We start from the raw sequence: 18,096 nt of genomic DNA on the forward strand, positions 1-18,096 counted from the left end.
ATTTCTGGCTTTGTTTACATCAGGTGATCAGCTGTCATTGGCTGACAGCTCATCACGTGGTAAGGGGTCGGGATCGGCCCCTTACTCCGATCTATGATCAGCCGAATCTCGTAGATTCGCTGGTCGCAGAGCATGCCGCGGGCCACCCCCTGCAGGCAGCTCATGCACGGGAGGACGTACTTGGATGCCCTCCCGGCAATTCAGGCCCGCACTGTAGCCGTATTTCAGGTATAGCGTGGGCACGAAGGGGTTAAAGTGCCAATTATTCTGTGCAAAGCATATAAACATCAAAAAATGTTCATTCATTTTTACAGCATCTTTTTACAATTTATTTTTGTCCTGATGCTTCCCCCTAATAAAATAAAAAAAAAGGTATTTTGTGCCTTCACTGTAGCCACCAATCACAACCTGCAGTTCCTTTACCATTTCCAATAAAACAAATGTTCAAATATTATTTAATGAATCATTGCTGCCAGTAAAAAGGGACGTTCCTCTAAATTGTGGCCAGGACAGGTGGAGGTAAAGATATGTTCAGGGCTTCCGTTTTTGGAGATATTCAATTTAAAATTACTATGGGATCCAAAGCGATTAAGCTGGATAAAGAAGGGGATACTGATATGTGGTTGTGTATTGTACATTAGTAAATTATCGACGTATAGTGACAGCTTACAGTTTGCCGATGGGGTGTGAATGCCGTCATTATGTCGAATCGCTTGGACCAGGTGCTCGATCGTTATGGTGAACAGTAGGGGGGATAATGGGCATCCTTGTCTTGTCCCATTGCTGATCCTGAAAGCCTCAGAACTTTCCCCGTTAGCCATGACTTTCGCCGATAGCTTAGAGTAAAGGGACATTATTTTAGCTAATAATTTAGCGCCTATTCCTATCTGTTGCAGCTGGAGAAACGGCCAGCTGATCCAGTCGAAGTCTTTAGCATCACACTCCAGCAGACATGTGGGGATGTGTTTACGCTGAACATAAGAGATTAGGTGAAGTGTTTTCGTGTTCAAATGTTATTTGTCCTGACCCTGTTTACGTCAGTGATGAGGCAGAGCAGGTTTGGGTATGGGAGTACGAAACAGAAGAAGGAGCTCATGATCTGTACATGGATATTGGAGAAGATATCAGATTCCGTGTCGTAGACGAGACCTTCATAGATACATCACCTACTGGACCAAGCTCTGCAGATCCTTCATCGCCCACAGATACTGTAGAGACACAACGCAAGGAGGCACCATACACATTAGTGGTAAGGGCCATTATTCTGAAAGTATCATAGACAGAATTTTTGTTTTAAACACTTCAGCCCTGGAAGGTTCTTTTACCTTTTAATGACCAGGTCATTTTTGCGATACGGCACTGCGTTACTTTAGCTGACAATTTTAATAATGACAGGATATCGAGCAGGATATTTTTAGCAAAGAGCATTCATTTTTATGTTTCTGCTGCCTATCTGAACCTATTGACATAACTTCATTACCAGTTTTTATTTTCTAATGGTTCTATAAAGCAATAAAAAAAAAAGTTACTACTGGTGGTGCCAGTGTTTTAGAGGATGAGATCGAACACTTTAGCCCCCGGGCCTGCAAATCAAAGATGGAATGAAAAGTCCTTGGCCCTGCAGCCTCCTGGGATACTACACCACATTACTTAGCAGACTGAGGGACCAGGGGGACAGAGCGGCCAGAGGGCATCATTGGGCTGACTGCCTGAACCTGGAAGACGCAGCCAGCTCCCATCAGTGAGTAGGACCAAGATGGTTGCGTGGATCGCAGCAGGACAAAGCTGGATTTGCTGGGTGGGTATGTGTTTTGAAGGGAACGCAACAGCGGAAAAGTAGGAAAAAAATTTATGGGAGTGAAGTTCCTCTTTTAACCCCTTCCCCCTTAAGGGTAATACAAATGTTAATGCCTAAGCACAATTTTGCAACTTTGACATGCGTTAGTAAAACTGTACATATAATCACAGCTACTTTGTGCATCCAGGTGGATTATACATTATACCTTGTGTTTTTTCAGGACAAATTGGTGTTAAATGGTAATGGCTATGGCTTCTACTAACATTACCTACCCCCAAAGATCAACCTAAAATAAATTCTGCTCTCAACGATGCATCAATACCACATTTGTGTATGTTAGTTGTATGTACCCGTAGTACGGCCTACAAACAATAGTGTGCATTTAAAATGCTTTTTCTTTCTCGTACATCACGGGACACAGAGCCTCCGTAATTACTGATGGGTTATATGGGTATCACAAGGTGATTAGACACTGGTCACACCCTAGACAGGAAGTTCAACCCCCTATATAACCCCTCCCCTTACTGGGGATACCTCAGTTTTTTCGCCAGTGTCTTAGGTGTTGGTAACGAATAAGATGTGCTGTACTAAAGCTCCAAAGGGATATCCTATACTGGGGCAAGTCATGCAACCGGATCCATTCAAAGTGCTTTTTTAGGCCAAATTGGATGGTACCCGGGCCTCGTGTCTGAAGAAACAAGGTTTTACCTGTAACGCGTCTCTTTTTAGAGAGCTGGACCCCGGGATCCAGTATTTGTTTTTTCTAGCCATATCCCTGGTGGTGTGCTTTACGGGCCCAGAACTGCGGATCCTCCTTTTCTAGGGGGGCCCTGTCTCTGAAGGTTTTCCAAACGGAGCCCACCGTGAGAGGTGAAGATTGGGTCTGTATAACAGAACCCTGCAGCTGCATAAGGTAAGGGAGATTCCTCAGAATTTTTTAATTCTAGTAGGTTTCTCCTTTAAGTAAATGTATGCTATGCCTATTGTCGCCACCGGGGGCTGCCAAGAGCACATACCTTCTCATGCTTAATCTGTCTGTCTCAGTGTCCACGCTGTACGCTCCTCCAAGCCGAGCTCCAGGTAGGATGGGATGGGGGGCTCTTTCCTCAGGGATATTCCCCCCGAGATTTAGGGGGCCGGGGTGGCCTGAAAAGTGGTAGTATACTGCGCTGCCGCTGCTACTATTTGCAGGTTCCTCATCTGCCAGCCTCTCTTTCTCTCCTCCACCCCAGCCTCCCCTCCATGCTTGTCCCGAGGATCGGAGCCTCGGCTCATGCGGGAAGGCGCACGTTTTTGAAAAAATGAGGGGGGGCAGAGCATTAACGCGACGTCCGGCGTGCTTAGACTCCCACATCGCCGGCTACACAGGCTATAAAGAGAATACTTTTCCAGGTGCGCACAGCCTATGGAGGGACACAGCTGATTGGTCGCATGTAAGGTGGGACACAGGCATTCTCCCAGGCAGCATTTACTTAGAAACACTAGACTGGGCATTGGTAGCAGCGGCAGTTGCTGTACTACATTGCTCAGCAGTCAGTGTTTCATTTGTGTGATACCTCCACCTTGTTGCTTTGCACTACGGGTAGAAGAGGTACAAATACCCCAAAAACCTCTAGGGAATCTCCCTCAGGCTCTGAGGACTCCCCTTCTGCAGCACCTTCCCCCCCCTGAAGGACCTGGGATGGCTGGCCAGGGAGAGCCGTCGGGGTCAGGGGCTGCAACGGCTTCTGGCACTTCAGCCCCTGTATACGTTACACAGGAGGTTTTTTTCCTCAACCATTAATGGACTAGAGGAAAGACTAATGGCCTTAATCGCATCTTCACTCAGTGGAAGAAAACGCACTAGGTCTTCCTCTGTTACCCAGGACCCTCAAGCAGAGGAACTCTGGGGAAAAAGGAGAGGAATCCCTTTCAGAGGATAGGGATGGGACTGATGATTCCTCTTCTGAGGAATCAAGTGGAGAGGGACCCGCTTCAGCTTCTCAGGATGAGAAGGTGTTAGTGCAGATTCTTGCTGGGTTGGTCCGCTCCACATTTAAGATGCCCGTATCTGAGTCAGTTAAAGAACCCTCCTCTTCTTTAGGTTCACTGAAGCCTCCTCAAACAACACATGCTTTTCCTGTTCATAATTTACTAGAAAAGCTCATTTATTCTGAGTGGGATCACCCAGATAAACGTTTTTTTCCGCCTAAAAAGTTTTCAACACTTTATCCTATGGAGGAAAAGTTTAGAAAGATGTAGGGTATACCGGCAGTTGATGCCACCATTTCCTCCGTAAATAAAAGTCTGACTTGTCCTGTCGACAATGCTCAGATGCTCAGAGATCCAATTGATAAAAAGATGGAATCCCTGTTAAAAAATATTTTTTCCTTAGCAGGTTCAGTAGCTCAACCTGCAGTGGCAGCGATCGGGGTCTGTCAATACTTGAGAGACCATGTTAAACAGGTCCTCAAAGTTCTACTTGAACAGCAGGCCCGGGGGTTGGCCAACCTTCCAGCGGCCTTATGTTTTGCTGTTGACGCTATCAGAGATTCTATCATCCAAACCTCTCGCCTTTCACTTGGTTTGGTGCATATGCGTAGAATCTTATGGTTGAAAAATTGGTCAGCCGAAGCACCATGTAAGAAGCTTCTGACTGGATTTCCATTCCGTGGTGCTAAGCTGTTTGGAGAAGATTTGGACAACTATATCCAAAAGATCTCTAGTGGGAAAAGCACTCTCTTACCTGTTAAGAAAAGGAGTAAGCGTCCCTCTTTTAAACGGGCTCTTTCCCCAGTGCCAGGAGCATCAGCCCCCAGGCAGTCGCGACGGCCTCCTCCGTCAGGTTCAAGAAATACATTTCAGAGTCGACCCCAGGGGCAAAAGAAATCCTGGGGGAAGAAACCTACTAGACAAGACGCTAAAGCCTCTTTATGAAGGAGCGCCCCCTCGCTCGGGTGGGGGGAAGACTGCTACAGTTCTCAGAGCTCTGGCAGGAGAATTTCCAGGACAGATGGGTAATCTCCACGGTAACTCTAGGTTACAAACTGGAGTTCCAAGAATTCCCCTCTCCTCGTTTCCTCAGATCAAATGTCCCCAGAGATCCAGAGAAAAAGCAGTGGCTCCTTCTAGCATTGGAGCGACTATTGTCGCAAAAGGTCATCGTGGTGGTTCCCACGGAAGAACAGGGATTGGGATTTTATTCCAACCTTTTCACGGTTCGAAAACCAAATGGAGATGTCAGACCCATCCTGGATCTAAAGGATCTAAACTGATTCCTAAAGATTCGATCGCATGGAATCAATTCGGTCAGTAGTCTCCATCCTACAGGGAGGAGAATTTCTGGCGTCAATAGACATCCAGGATGCGTACCTGCATGTACCCATTTTCCCTGCTCATCAAAAGTACTTGCGCTTCGAAGTAGAAAAACGCCATTTTCAGTTTGTAGCCCTGCCTTTCGGGCTAGTCACTGCACCTCGGGTGTTTACAAAGACCTTGGCTCCTCCTCTGGCCAGATTAAGGGCCCAAGGTATAACTGTCATAGCATAGCTAGACGACCTGCTCTTGATAGACCGGTCGGTAGCCTGCTTGAGCCGGAACTTGGTGACCACAGTCAACTACTTGGAATACCTAGGTTGGATTCTCAACCTAGAAAAGTCTTTCTTAAAGCCAGTAAGAAGACTAGAGTATTTGGGCCTGGTCATAGATACAAGCCAAGAGAAGGTATTTTTACCTCAAGCAAAGATCAGTGCCTTAAGAGAGCTGATTCAGGTAGTCAGGACCAAAAAGGGTCCTTCTGTCCGTCTTTGTATGAGGCTGCTGGGAAAGATGGTGGCTTCATTCGAAGCAGTTCCCTATGCTCAGTTTCATTCAAGAAAGAGAGAAAAGTATTGTTGCGCTACTAAAAAATTTTTTCTCTTAAAAGTGTAAATCGGCAGCCAGCATCACCAGTATGATAACCGTATACAAAATGTGATAAATAAATGCAGCGCTAAGTGTCATTAACCATGCGTTTTTCTGTGGTTAAACAAACGTGTAATCAAACATGCGTTTTCAGTGATTATACAAACATATAATCAAACATATCACCTTTCATAGGTAATAAGGATGTTTATCCGAGAAAATGTGATGGTGATTCAAAAAATATAAGTGAAAAATAAACAACAAATTATAAGTGCAGTGTCTACACATATGAATCATCTAATTAGAATAATATATATCACCCTACATCACAGCAGTGTATAGTGGTATATAAAGGAATAAAGTCCATACATAAAAAACTCTAGCGATAACGCTGTGCAAACTGTGGCACTGATGAGATCCCGTAGTGATTGTTACATCTGGTGGGCAATCTTCCTGCATACAGATTTCATATAGAAATAGTAAGGTGGATGCGCTTACCAGAAGGGATGGACACTCTCACCGTACGGCGGGGTGTCATAAGGGCTTGTGGATCCAGATGATCCTATGGGTGTTCACTGGAAACTCTGTGAGGCGTGCCAATGGACAGTACCGGAAATTGCATACACAGCGACTTCAGAGACAAGGTAAACTGTAGGTCATCGGATGGATGGTTGGATGGATTCATCTCTCCCAATACGCTGGTGGCCGAAAGGATGTAGTTCTCACCACATCACAATGTCATCCACAAAGGGAAAAAAAAGGGAATCTCCACATGGTGCATGAACCGATAAAAGCAGGTTTATTTGAAATCATCAGCGGTACAGCAGACGTTTCACAAGCATCAGATAAAAAAGTTGAACAAGTGATCACAAGTTGAATAAAAATAGGATTGCAAATTAGCGTGGTAACAGAGTATCAGCAGTCAGCAACCCGACATGTTTCGGACGATTGTCCATCTACAGGGGCATATAGCTGGATATCTGAAACCACGCTGTACATATAGCCATAATAATACATCTAATAGTAGTTGTAAGGCTGAGCACCGCAACCATTTGAATGGCCATTCAAATGGTTGCGGTGCTCAGCCTTACAATTTTTAATATTTTCAATATTTTTTATAGCAATTTTAGTATTATTTTTATTGTCATTGGTGTCCCCTGTGCCTATTAGTAATCCATTGGTGCTTCTGGTGACACAGGAAGTAACCAGGAGAGGAGCGCTGATCTGGCTTGTGCAATGACATAGATTGGAGACAGTCAGGTGGAATTAGTCCTCCTCCTGCCCTGTCCCCTCTCTCTCGGTTGGTTGAACTGAGAGAGAGGTTTGGAGCGCAGCCGTGGCCGTGCAATGACATCATTAAGTGCACTAGATGATTATATCCCTGTAGCCTCCATTAACCAGAATCCCTTCTGGGAAAGTCACATGATCTGGCCTGAGAAGCGGTGATTGGTCGGAGGTGTCACGTGACCCACGGTGGTCATGTGTCCTGTGAGATGACAGGTACCTGATGCCGGTCTTTGATTGACTGAGAGGAAGCTTGGGGAGTGCTTTACACAGATGGTCTGTGTTATGGTAGACACAGTTGCCTGTCTCTGATTGGCCGAGTAGCGGCCATGAGACAAGAGTCACACAGCTGACTACTATTAGATGTTTTATTATGGCTATATGTACAGCGTGGTTTCAGATATCCAGCTATATGCCCCTGTAGTTGGACAATCGTTCGAAACATGTCGGGTTGCTGACTGCTGTTACTCTGTTACCACGCTAATTTGCAATCCTATTTTTATTCAACTTGTGATCACTTGTTCAACTTTTTTATCTGATGCTTGTGAAACGTCTGCTGTACCGCTGATGATTTCAAATAAACCTGCTTTTATCGGTTCATGCACCATGTGGAGATTCCCTTTTTTTTCCCTATGTGGAGGACATTGTGACGTGGTGAGAACTACATCCTTTCGGCCACCAGCGTATTGGGAGAGGTGAATCCATCCATCCGATGACCTACAGTCTACCTTGTCTTTGAAGTCGCTGTGTATGCAATTTCCGGTACTGTCCATTGGCACGCCTCACCGAGTTTCCAGTGAACACCCATAGGATCATCTGGATCCACAAGCCCTTATGACACCCCGCCGTACGGTGAGAGTGTCCATCCCTTCTAGTAAGCGCATCTACCTTACTATTTCTATATGAAATCTGTATGCAGGAAGATTGCCCACCAGATGTAACAATCACTACGGGATCTCATCAGTGCTACAGTTTGCACAGCGTTATCGCTAGAGTTTTTTATGTATGGACTTTATTCCTTTATATACCACTATACACTGCTGTGATGTAGGGTGATATATATTATTCTAATTAGATGATTCATATGTGTAGACACTGCACTTATAATTTGTTGTTTATTTTTCACTTATATTTTTTTGAATCACCATCACATTTTCTCGGATGAACATCCTTATTACCTATGAAAGGTGATATGTTTGATTATATGTTTGTATAATCACTGAAAACGCATGTTTGATTATACGTTTGTTTAACCACAGAAAAACGCATGGTTAATGACACTTAGCGCTGCAGTTTCATTCAAGACTGCTGCAACACAGTATCCTGTCTGCTTGGAACAAGAAGGTACAGGCATTAGATTTTCCGATGCACCTGTCTCCTACAGTGCGTCAGAGCCTCAGTTGGTGGTTAATACCCGAAAGCCTGCAGAAAGGGAATTCCTTTTTACCGGTTACCTGGACAGTAGTAACAACGGATGCCAGTCTTTCGGGTTGGGGAGCAGTTCTGGAACAGTCTGCGGTCCAGGGGGAATGGTCCAAAATCGAGAAGACCTTACCCATCAGCATTCTGGAGATCCGTGCGGCGTATCTATCCCTAAGGGCCTGGACTCTCAGGCTACAGGGTTGCCCTGTCAGGATCCAGTCCGACAATGCCACAGTAGTGGCTTATATCAATCATCAAGGAGGCACCAGGAGTTGTGCAGCTCAGAGAGAAGTGAACCAGATTTTAGTCTGGGCAGAAAAGCATGTGCCATGCATATCGTCAGTTTTCATTCCAGGGATAGAGAACTGGCAGGCGGACTATTTTAGTCGCCAGCGGTTAGTCCCGGGGGAATGGTCTCTTCATCCCGATGTCTTTTGGGCCATATGCCAAAGATGGGGGATACGAGATGTAGATCTCTTTGCATCCAGGGTCAACAAAAAGGTCGACAAGTTTGTGGCAAGAACAAGGGATCCTCTTGCATGCGGGACAGATGCGTTGGTGATTCCGTGGCATCAGTTCTCACTGATTTATGCGTTTCCTCTTATTATGCTACTAACACGGCTCCTTCGCAGGATCCGGCAGGAGAAGAAGTCGGTACTTCTGGTGGCCCCAGCGTGGCCCAGAAGAGCTTGGTATGCAGAGATAGTAAGAATGACAGTGGGTTCCCCGTGGACCCTACCGTCACGTCCAGACCTGTTATCTCAAGGTCCAGTGTTCCTACCTGCCGTACAAACGTTAAATTTGACGGTTTGGCTATTGAAACCCACTTTCTGAAGAGTCGTGGGCTTTCAGGTCCTGTGATCTCTACCTTAATCAATGCAAGGAAGCCAGCTTCCAGAGTGATTTATCATAGAGTTTGGAAGACTTATGTATCCTGGTGTGAAGCCAGGGGTTGGCATCCCAGAAAATATGTCATAGGTAGAATTCTTGACTTTCTGCAAATAGGATTAGAGATGAAGCTGGCCTTGAGTACCATCAAGGGCCAGGTCTCCGCCTTATCAGTATTATTTCAATGACCACTTGCTTCACATTCTTTGGTCCGAAGCTTTATGCAGGGGGTGATGCGTCTTAATCCTCCGGTTAAGGCGCCCCTAAACCCCTGGGACTTGAATTTGGTTCTGTCAGTTTTACAGAAACAGCCTTTTGAACCTATACGTCAGATTCCTTTGGTCTTGTTGACAAGAAATTTAATTTTCCTGGTAGCCATTTCTTCTGCTAGAAGAGCATCAGAATTAGCAGCCCTTTCCTGTAAAGAGCCTTATTTGATCATGCATAAGGATAGAGTGGTATTGCGCCCTCATCCTAGCTTTCTACCAAAGGTGGTTTCAGATTTCCATCTAAACCAAGATATTGTTCTGCCTTCCTTTTTTCCAGATCCCTGTTCCATGGAAGAAAAGTCACTTCATTCTTTGGATGTAGTAAGGGCAGTCAGGGCAACTGCTCAAGTTCGCAAAACGGATGTTTTGTTCATACTACCAGAAGGTCCCAATAGAGGGCAGGCAGCGTCAAAGTCTACCCTTTCGAAATGGATTCGACAAATGATTATTCAGGCTTACGGTTTGAAACAAAAAATTCCACCTTTTCAAATCAGGGCACACTCCACAAGGGCGATTAGTGCCTCTTGGGCGGTGCATCACCGGGCCTCTATGGCTCAAATCTGCAAGGTCGCAACCTGGTCTTCAGTCCATACATTCACCAAATTTTATCAGGTGGATGTGGGAAGGCATGAGGATATCGCCTTTGGGCGTAGAGTGCTGCGGGCAGCAGTACGAGGTCCTCAGGTCTGATTACATCCTACTTGTGTGGTCCCCTCCCATCAAATAGCATTGCTCTGGGACGTTCCATCAGTAATCACTGAGGCTATGTGTCCCGTGATGTACGAGAAAGAAAATGGGATTTTTTTATAACAGATTACCTGTAAAATTCTTTTCTTTTGATGTTCATCACGGGGCACAGAGGTCCCGCCCCTCTTCTAATACACTTATATTGCTTTGCTACAAAACTGAGGTATCCCCAGTAAGGGGAGGGGTTATATAGGGGGTTGAACTTCCTGTCTAGGGTGTGACCAGTGTCCAATCACCTTGTGATACCCATATAACCCATCAGTAATTACTGAGGCTCTGTGTCCCATGATGTACATCAAAAGAAAAGGATTTTACAGGTAAGCTGTTATAAAAAATCCTGCCCAAATTATACTGACCCTGACTTGACCCAAACACTAACCTTGGCACTGATCTAGATCAAACGATGATAGTTATATAGTTAGTAAGGTTGAATAAAGACACCAGTCCATCCAGTTCAACCTGAGTGAGTGTGGGTGCGTGTCTACAATTATCACTATTTATTTAAGGTACCAATATAGCGCCGTCAATTTATGCAGCGCTCCACACATACATCGCACACTCACATAGGTCTCTACCCTCAAGGAGCCCACAATGCAAGGTCCCCAACTCGCATTCATATACTAGGGCCAATTTTGAACAGAAGCCAACTAACCTAGCAGCATGTCTTTGGAGTGTTGGAGGAAGCCAGGGTGCCCGGAGGAAACCCACGCAGGCACAGGGAGAACATGCAGGGCCCACGCCAACATCCAGGCAGGTAGTGTCGTGGTTGGGATTTGAACCAGCGACCCTTTTTACTGCTAGGCGAGAGTGCTACCCACTACACCACTGTGCTGCCCAACACCACTGTGCTGCCCTAATCTAGGCATTTATTTTTATTTTTTTTTTACTTCAAGGCAAGAGTGAGAGATACACTGACCTATATTGTCAATATTATTGGGCCTGCCTTTATACGCACATCCCAGTCTTAGTTCAGAAAGTTGCACTGGTCCAAATCTTTTGGTGGAGGGGGGATCATTGTGTGGTGTTTTTTTCAGGGGTTGGGCTTGGCCCCTTAGTTCCAGTGAAGGGAACTCTTAAGGCATCAGCATACCAAGACATTTTTGACAATTTCATGCTCCCAACCTTGTAGGAACAGTTTGGGGATGGCCCCTACCTGTTCTAACATGACTGCACACCAGTGCACAAAGCAAGGTTCATAAATATATGGATCAGCGAGTTTGGGGTGGAGGAACTTGACTGGCCTGCACAGAGTCCTTATCTCAACCCAATAGAACACCTTTGAGATGAATTAGAGCGGAGACTGAAAGCCAGGCCTTCTCTTCCAACATCAGTGCCTGACCTCACAAATGCGCTTCTGGAAGAATGGTCAAACATTCCCATAGACACACTCCTAAACCTTGTGGACAGCCTTCCCAGAAGAGTTGAAGCTGTAACAGCTGCAGAGGGTGGGCCAACTCAATATTGTGCCCTATGGACTAAGACTGGGGTGCCATTAAGGTTCATGTGCATGTAAAGTCAGGCGTCCCAAGATTTTTGACAATATAGTGTGTGACTTATCTCTCTCCTCCATTCAGAGAGCAAAAACACAGAGACGGGCTTCACAGTGACTGATCGTTGTGATGGCCTCTAAATGGCTATCACAGCGACCAGGTGACCCCGACCGTGAGTTTCGTGTCCTGATTGTTCGTACAGGACCCGTGACTCCCAGTGAGACCCCGGTATCTGCTCTGGGGGCGCACTCCCAATATAAAGACAGATATGCATATATGCGGCCCCACAGATAATTGCCCAATCCAGCGAAGCTGCATATATGCATACTGTCAGGAAAGGGTTAAGCATGTTTTATGAAAAGTATTTTTCAACTTAAATATATCTCTAGTTTTCCAGTCTTAAATTTAGTTAAAGAAAGTGGTTAATTGTTTGTTACCTCCTAGGGTTCCATAAGTGAGCCAGGCCTGGGCCTTCTTTCCTGGTGGACCAACAACTAAACAAACAGGAAGTGGCATTTATATAAACATACTCAACCCTTCAGAAAGTTGAGAACACAATGGCATCTCTCATGTGGGCAAAGAAGTCTTCTCCAACCAAGACACTGAGGAAAACCTGAAAAGGATCCTGAAAATGAGCTGTTAAGATCTGATGTTAAATATGGCATAGAACAATCTACATTTTGTATTTGTAGCACTTTCATCCAAGGTGTGGACGTACACAAAAGACTTTAAAAATATGAATGTTTGATTTTTTTTTTCTGTAAGTATGAGGTGGAAATTACTTGAAAACTGTCAGTCTTCCCTCTGTATATTTGATTTTTTTTTTTATTATTAAATACCAACAGGTGAACTAAAGACTTCTGTAGTTTAGATCCAACAAGGAAAAATCTAGCTGTTAACAGTAAAGTCTATAAAAATGTGTGTATAAACTCACAGCAGCTGTGAAACAAGCAAGGTTTTATCAAACACATAATTAACTTTTTTTTATAACAAAAGCATATCATTTACACTCGTATTGAAAAATAGGCCTCTGTTCCCATGCATATTTGTATATGCTGTTCCTGAGGGGAGGCAGAGCAGGGAGCCGGCTTTGCTGCACCCGAAGAAGCTGTGTGGGTTGCCATGGATACGACATATGGTCATATCCATGGCAACCCACACAGCTTCATCAGGTGCATGCTGCTCCTCTGAGCGATTGCCGGTCTCTCTCCTGACCTCCAACACCTGTCAGCTTCATGCCGCTAGTATGGCCGGCTCTCCGCTCTCCCTGCCCTCCATAACATACAGTACATCGGCACAGGGTGAGGCAAGAAAGCAGAGTGAATAGCAAAAAGTGGTGGGGCTCATACCAAGGTCTGCTGGAGGAGGATGTGTACATCAAAGGGTTCAAAATTGTGTTAGACGCTCATGATGACACCTTTGGAGCATCTGACTGCAAGTGTACAAGGTAGTATCAAAAAGTTTTGTAACACGCCGCCAACAGATGGCAGCACAAGGCTGCACTCAGTCACAGGGAGCACCGACCTTCATAAGTCAGTGTGCCAAAAGACATTGTCTTTTGTACATCACTAGTTGTGCAACTAGTTACAGCTTCTGCTATTACATCATGCACAGCAAGTTAGTACAAACGTGAAATTCTGTGTGAAGCAAATCTGCCAGAGAGACATTGGACGTGATTCGGCAAGTATACGGCGATGCTGCAATAAGTAGTTTTGAGTGGCGCACACTCTTCAAGAGCGGAAGAACATCACTGGAAGACGACAACGAGAGATCAGGAAGACCTTTAACAAGCTCGACCCCTGAAAACATTGAAACCTTTCAGCAACTTGTGCATGATGATCGTCCGAGAACAATCCACAACATTGCTGCCATTGTTGGTGTGTGTTACAGAACAGTCCAGGCAATCCTCACATGTGATTTGCACGTGCGCCATGTTGCTGCCAAGTTCGTCCCCACGGCACGCTGACAGAGGTCTTGGCAGACTTCAACGCGGTGTTCCTTCTACTCCTGGGTCAGCAGCCTGGGGACACCTCAAACGACTCATTGCAGCATTTTTGCAGAATTTCACGTTTGCTCTTTGTTCTAACTTGCTGTCCATGATGAAATCGCAGATGTGGTAACACACATGGTCAGAACAACACCAGTTGCGCAGCTCCCGATGTATACAGGACGATGTCTTTTGGCACACTGACTTATGAAAGTTTGTGCTCCCTGTGATTGTGCACGCTGCCATCTGTTAGTATGTTACAAAACTAGTCTCAAAACTTTGATACCACCTTGTATATATATTTTTATTTAATTTATTATAAAGGTTGCACTTCTTTTTGTTTGCTTTTCTTGTAGAGCCCTTTCACACTGGGGCAGTTTGCAGGCGCTATTGCGCTAATAATAGCGCCTGCAAACCGACCCGAAAGTGCCGCTACTTTCATTCCAGTGTGAAAGCCCCGAGGGCTTTCACACTGGAGCGATGCGCTGGCAGGACGGTAAAAAAAGTCCTGCCAGCAGCATCTTCGGAGCGGTGAAGGAGCGTTGTGTATACCGCTCCTTTACCGCTCCTGCCCATTGAAATCAATGGGACGGCGCGGCTATACTGCCGGCAAAGCGCCTCTGCAGAGGCGCTTTGCGATGGTATTTAACCCTTTCTCGGCTGCTAGCGGGGGGTAAAACCGCCCCGCTAGCGGCCGCATACCGACGGTAAAACGCCGCTAATAATAGCAGCGTTTTACCGCCGTCCCCGCCCCAGTGTGAAAGGGCTCGTACAGATTGTTTAAAAACCTTGGTCAAACAATCAAGTGATGGCTGCATTTCTAGTCATGAAGTTTTTGGCTGAAAACATCTTACTGCAATAGTGGGATTATTATTATACTGGGACTTTTTTGGTAACACATCGTGGATATAATGCCATTCAGATGCAGTACTTGCATATCAGTTGGATGTGCACAATTACACTGAGCACTGCATGAAGATGGTCAGGAGATGATTTACATATACCCTCTACTGTATGCAGGACCGTCTTTATTATTGACTGGACCCTGGGCAAACATTTTCTTTGGCCCCCCACCGAGGGGACATACAGAGTATGGCTTAGTCCTGCCCCCTGCTCCTCTTCACTGACTGTGATTGGCTGCCACTGCTGTGTCTGAGCAAAAAAAAAAAAAAAAGTGAGAGAACTGGGAGAGCAGAGGCTCTTGTGCACATTGCTGGATCACGATTGGGCACAATAAAGTATTGGGGGGGCTGCACACTGAAAGTTTTTTTTTAACCTTCATGCATAGAATGCATGAAGGTAAAAAAATCTTCACCCACAGCCACTTAGGATAAAATGAGGCTTGGACATCCACATCTAAGAGATGACAATATATAGGAACGCTGCTCTGCAGTGAAATTTTGCCTGCCATTTGGATGCTTCCACATTTAGATCTATTGTACATCTGCAGCATTTAATTGGTTCCCACCTGGCCTATGGTACAATTACAGGCGGGTGGGACGGCTCTTGTTCTGGGATGACGTCATCTGACATCCTCCTATTCTTGATGTGCAGCACAGCAATCAGTGGTGAGCTGTGTCCCAATGATGTAGGTTCTTTACCATGTGATCAGCTGTGTCCCTTCACAGCCGATCACATGTAAACATACTATATGTCGGTTATTGGCATTTCATTTCCTCAGCGCTGTCTCTGTCTGAGAAAAGGGAAGCAAATAAGCGTCTTTTCTGTGACGGGACATTTACACTGATAAGCAGTGCAGCCCCATCAGCATATCTGTGTCCATCAATGCCACCTTATCAGTGCAGCCTCATCATTGCCACCCTTCAGTGTTGCCTCATCAGTTCCCATTAGTGCAGCCTACCAGTGGCCATCAGTGCAGCCTATCAGTGCCCACCAGTGCCACCTCATCAGTGTCCATCAGTGCAGCCTAGTAGTGTCACCTCATCAGTGCCCACCAGTGCAGCCTATCAGTGACACCTCATCAGTGTCCTTCGTTGCCCACCAGTGCAGCCTATTGGTGTCCACCAATGCCACCTCATCAGTGCCCACCAGTGCAGCCCATCCTCATCAGTGCCCACCAGTGCAGCCTATCAATGCTAATCAGTGCCACCTCATCAGTGCCCACTAGTGCAGCCCAATAATGTCCATCAGTGACACCTCATCAGTGCAGCCTCATCAGACCATCCACAGGCAGCCAGTTTATTTGCACATTGCATTGGGGAGAAGGACCTACCTGCCAGCCAGCTCACTCCACATCCGATCCGCACTCTGGGGATCCCAGCGCTGCCGCTCCCACTCTGAACCTGACCAGTTACTTAGCTGCACCTGCAGCCTCTGCCTTCTCTCGACCATACAGACTGCATCGGGGTGGGCTCTGAGAGTCAGTGGTGCTCCCAGGCCCGCCCCGCCCCGCCCCCTCCCCTGCTCTCTGTGGACTACCGCTGCCTCAATGACAGTGGCATCGTGGGACACGGGGCGGCCCCCAATTTGAAGGCAGCGTGGGCTCCAGGGGCAACTATTTCAGGCCCCAAAACAGTGACTGGGCCCGGGGAAGCTGCTCCCTTTGCCCCGCGTTAAAGACTGCCCTGTCTGCGTTTAGTGCACCCCTGTACTCTGCACCTAGTGCATCCCTGTACTCTGCACCTAGTGCATCCCTGTACTCTGCACCTAGTGCATCCCTGTACTCTGCAACCCTGCACTCTGCACCTAATGCACCTAGCGCACCCCCACACTTTGCACTAAGTGCACCACTGCACCTAGCACACCCCTGTACTCTACACATGGCGCAACTCTGCACATGGCGAACCTCTGCATGTAGCACACCCCTAAACCCTGCATGCAACGCACCCCTCAACTCTGTACATAGCGCACCCCTGAACCCTGCACACTGTACCTAGCGTACCCCTGAACCCTGCACTCTGTACATAACTCACCCCTCAACCCTGCGCACATTTCCACTATGCACTCTTTATGTAGTGCACCCCTTATACCTGCACTCTCTACACCCGTCAATGTTAGTGCAGTTTGGCCACACCCACAATTTGATGCAGAGGTAATTATGTACAGTAACCTCTAGCAACCAATCAGCGAGCAGTAATGATTTGCAGTAATCTTTAGAAACCAATCAGTGAGCAGTAATGATTCCCCCATGAAAGCCACATAAAGCTTGGCCTGTGACGCTGACGTCATTACGTTTTCTCTGTGGAGACTAATGGGAGGCAAGCGAATTACAGGAAGCCTGTGGAGACGCCGCAATTCATAACCGCTGACCTGCATTTGTTATTCGCCTAATGTGGATGGAATTTCCTGTAAGTGTGAACTAATCTATTTAATAAATAATTGATATGAACGATTACACTATGGGAACTATTTCTGTCTTTGTTTTTCGAGTACCACGGACCTAGCTGCCTGTACCGATGCCATATAGGTTTTTGGGAGACCTTATCATTCCCTGTGCTTGGTGAGACCACCTATGGTGGTCATCTATAGTCGGTAAGGAGCCTCTTTGCTCACTCGGGTGTGCCTTTACCTTGGAATTTGGATCTGGTTTCATGCACCTACTTTTGGATTATCATATCCACACTTTTATGGACTTTTATATGATTTTCATTATGCACTGATTCTTACTGCTATGCAGGGCTTTTTTCTCAAGCAATAGGTGCTGGAAAATAAAATAGTGGATGTGTTCAGTCAAATTTCACAAACAGTAGGAGGGTCTTAAAGGGGCATTAAATACCAGGATTGCATTACATACAGAGTGCAGAGCTGTCACTTCTGTGTTGAGCAGGCACCAAAGGGTCTGAGCCAGAGGTGGTGGAACTGAGTTCCACCAAGTTCCCCCTGAAAAAAAGCCCCGCTGCTATGTGACTTTCTATTTGCTTTTTTCTTCTAATTTTATTTCTTGTTTTCTGATTTGTTGGAATCACTTTTCAATGATTGATTTGTGCTTTTGATATGGTTTTATTTATCATGACTTATCATATATTGTTTAAAAATATTTTTATTTGGTAACCCATTTAGGTTGGATGTATATGCATTAATAATTATATATGTATATTTATTTCTTATAATTTATTTCTTTTTGTGCGGTATCCGCCTTAGTCTTTTTTGATGAGAGTTATTTCACCATTACTCTTTTTCACGTTTTTATTTTTATTTATTTTTTATTTTTTTAAGTCTTTTTCATTTTTTTTGTGCAGCATTTGCCTTAGTTTTCTTTGATGAGACTCCTTTTCACTATTACTTTGTTTTGGTTTGATTTCACAATCCCTTTTTTATCTTTTCACAATTTTAGCGCTGCATCTTTTTTACATTGCATTTGAGTTTTTG

General features: G+C 45.6%; 1 protein-coding gene across 3 annotated transcripts in view; it reads left to right on the forward strand.

The window, feature by feature from the left end:
- The window catches only part of POLR3H (RNA polymerase III subunit H), a 99,366-nt gene extending 84,287 nt beyond the window's left edge, over positions 1-15,079 (forward strand). For all 3 annotated transcript variants that reach the window (XM_073592736.1, XM_073592738.1, XM_073592735.1), the window contains 2 exons: positions 1,042-1,249; positions 12,225-15,079. In XM_073592736.1, coding sequence (XP_073448837.1) covers positions 1,042-1,249; positions 12,225-12,278 — 262 coding nt within the window. In that variant the 3' untranslated portion in view covers positions 12,279-15,079. The remainder of the gene's footprint in view (positions 1-1,041; positions 1,250-12,224) is intronic.
- Positions 15,080-18,096: the final 3,017 nt, after the last annotated feature.

This window comes from Aquarana catesbeiana, linkage group LG07, assembly GCF_042186555.1.
Source record: "Aquarana catesbeiana isolate 2022-GZ linkage group LG07, ASM4218655v1, whole genome shotgun sequence".
Taxonomy (NCBI): domain Eukaryota; kingdom Metazoa; phylum Chordata; class Amphibia; order Anura; family Ranidae; genus Aquarana; species Aquarana catesbeiana.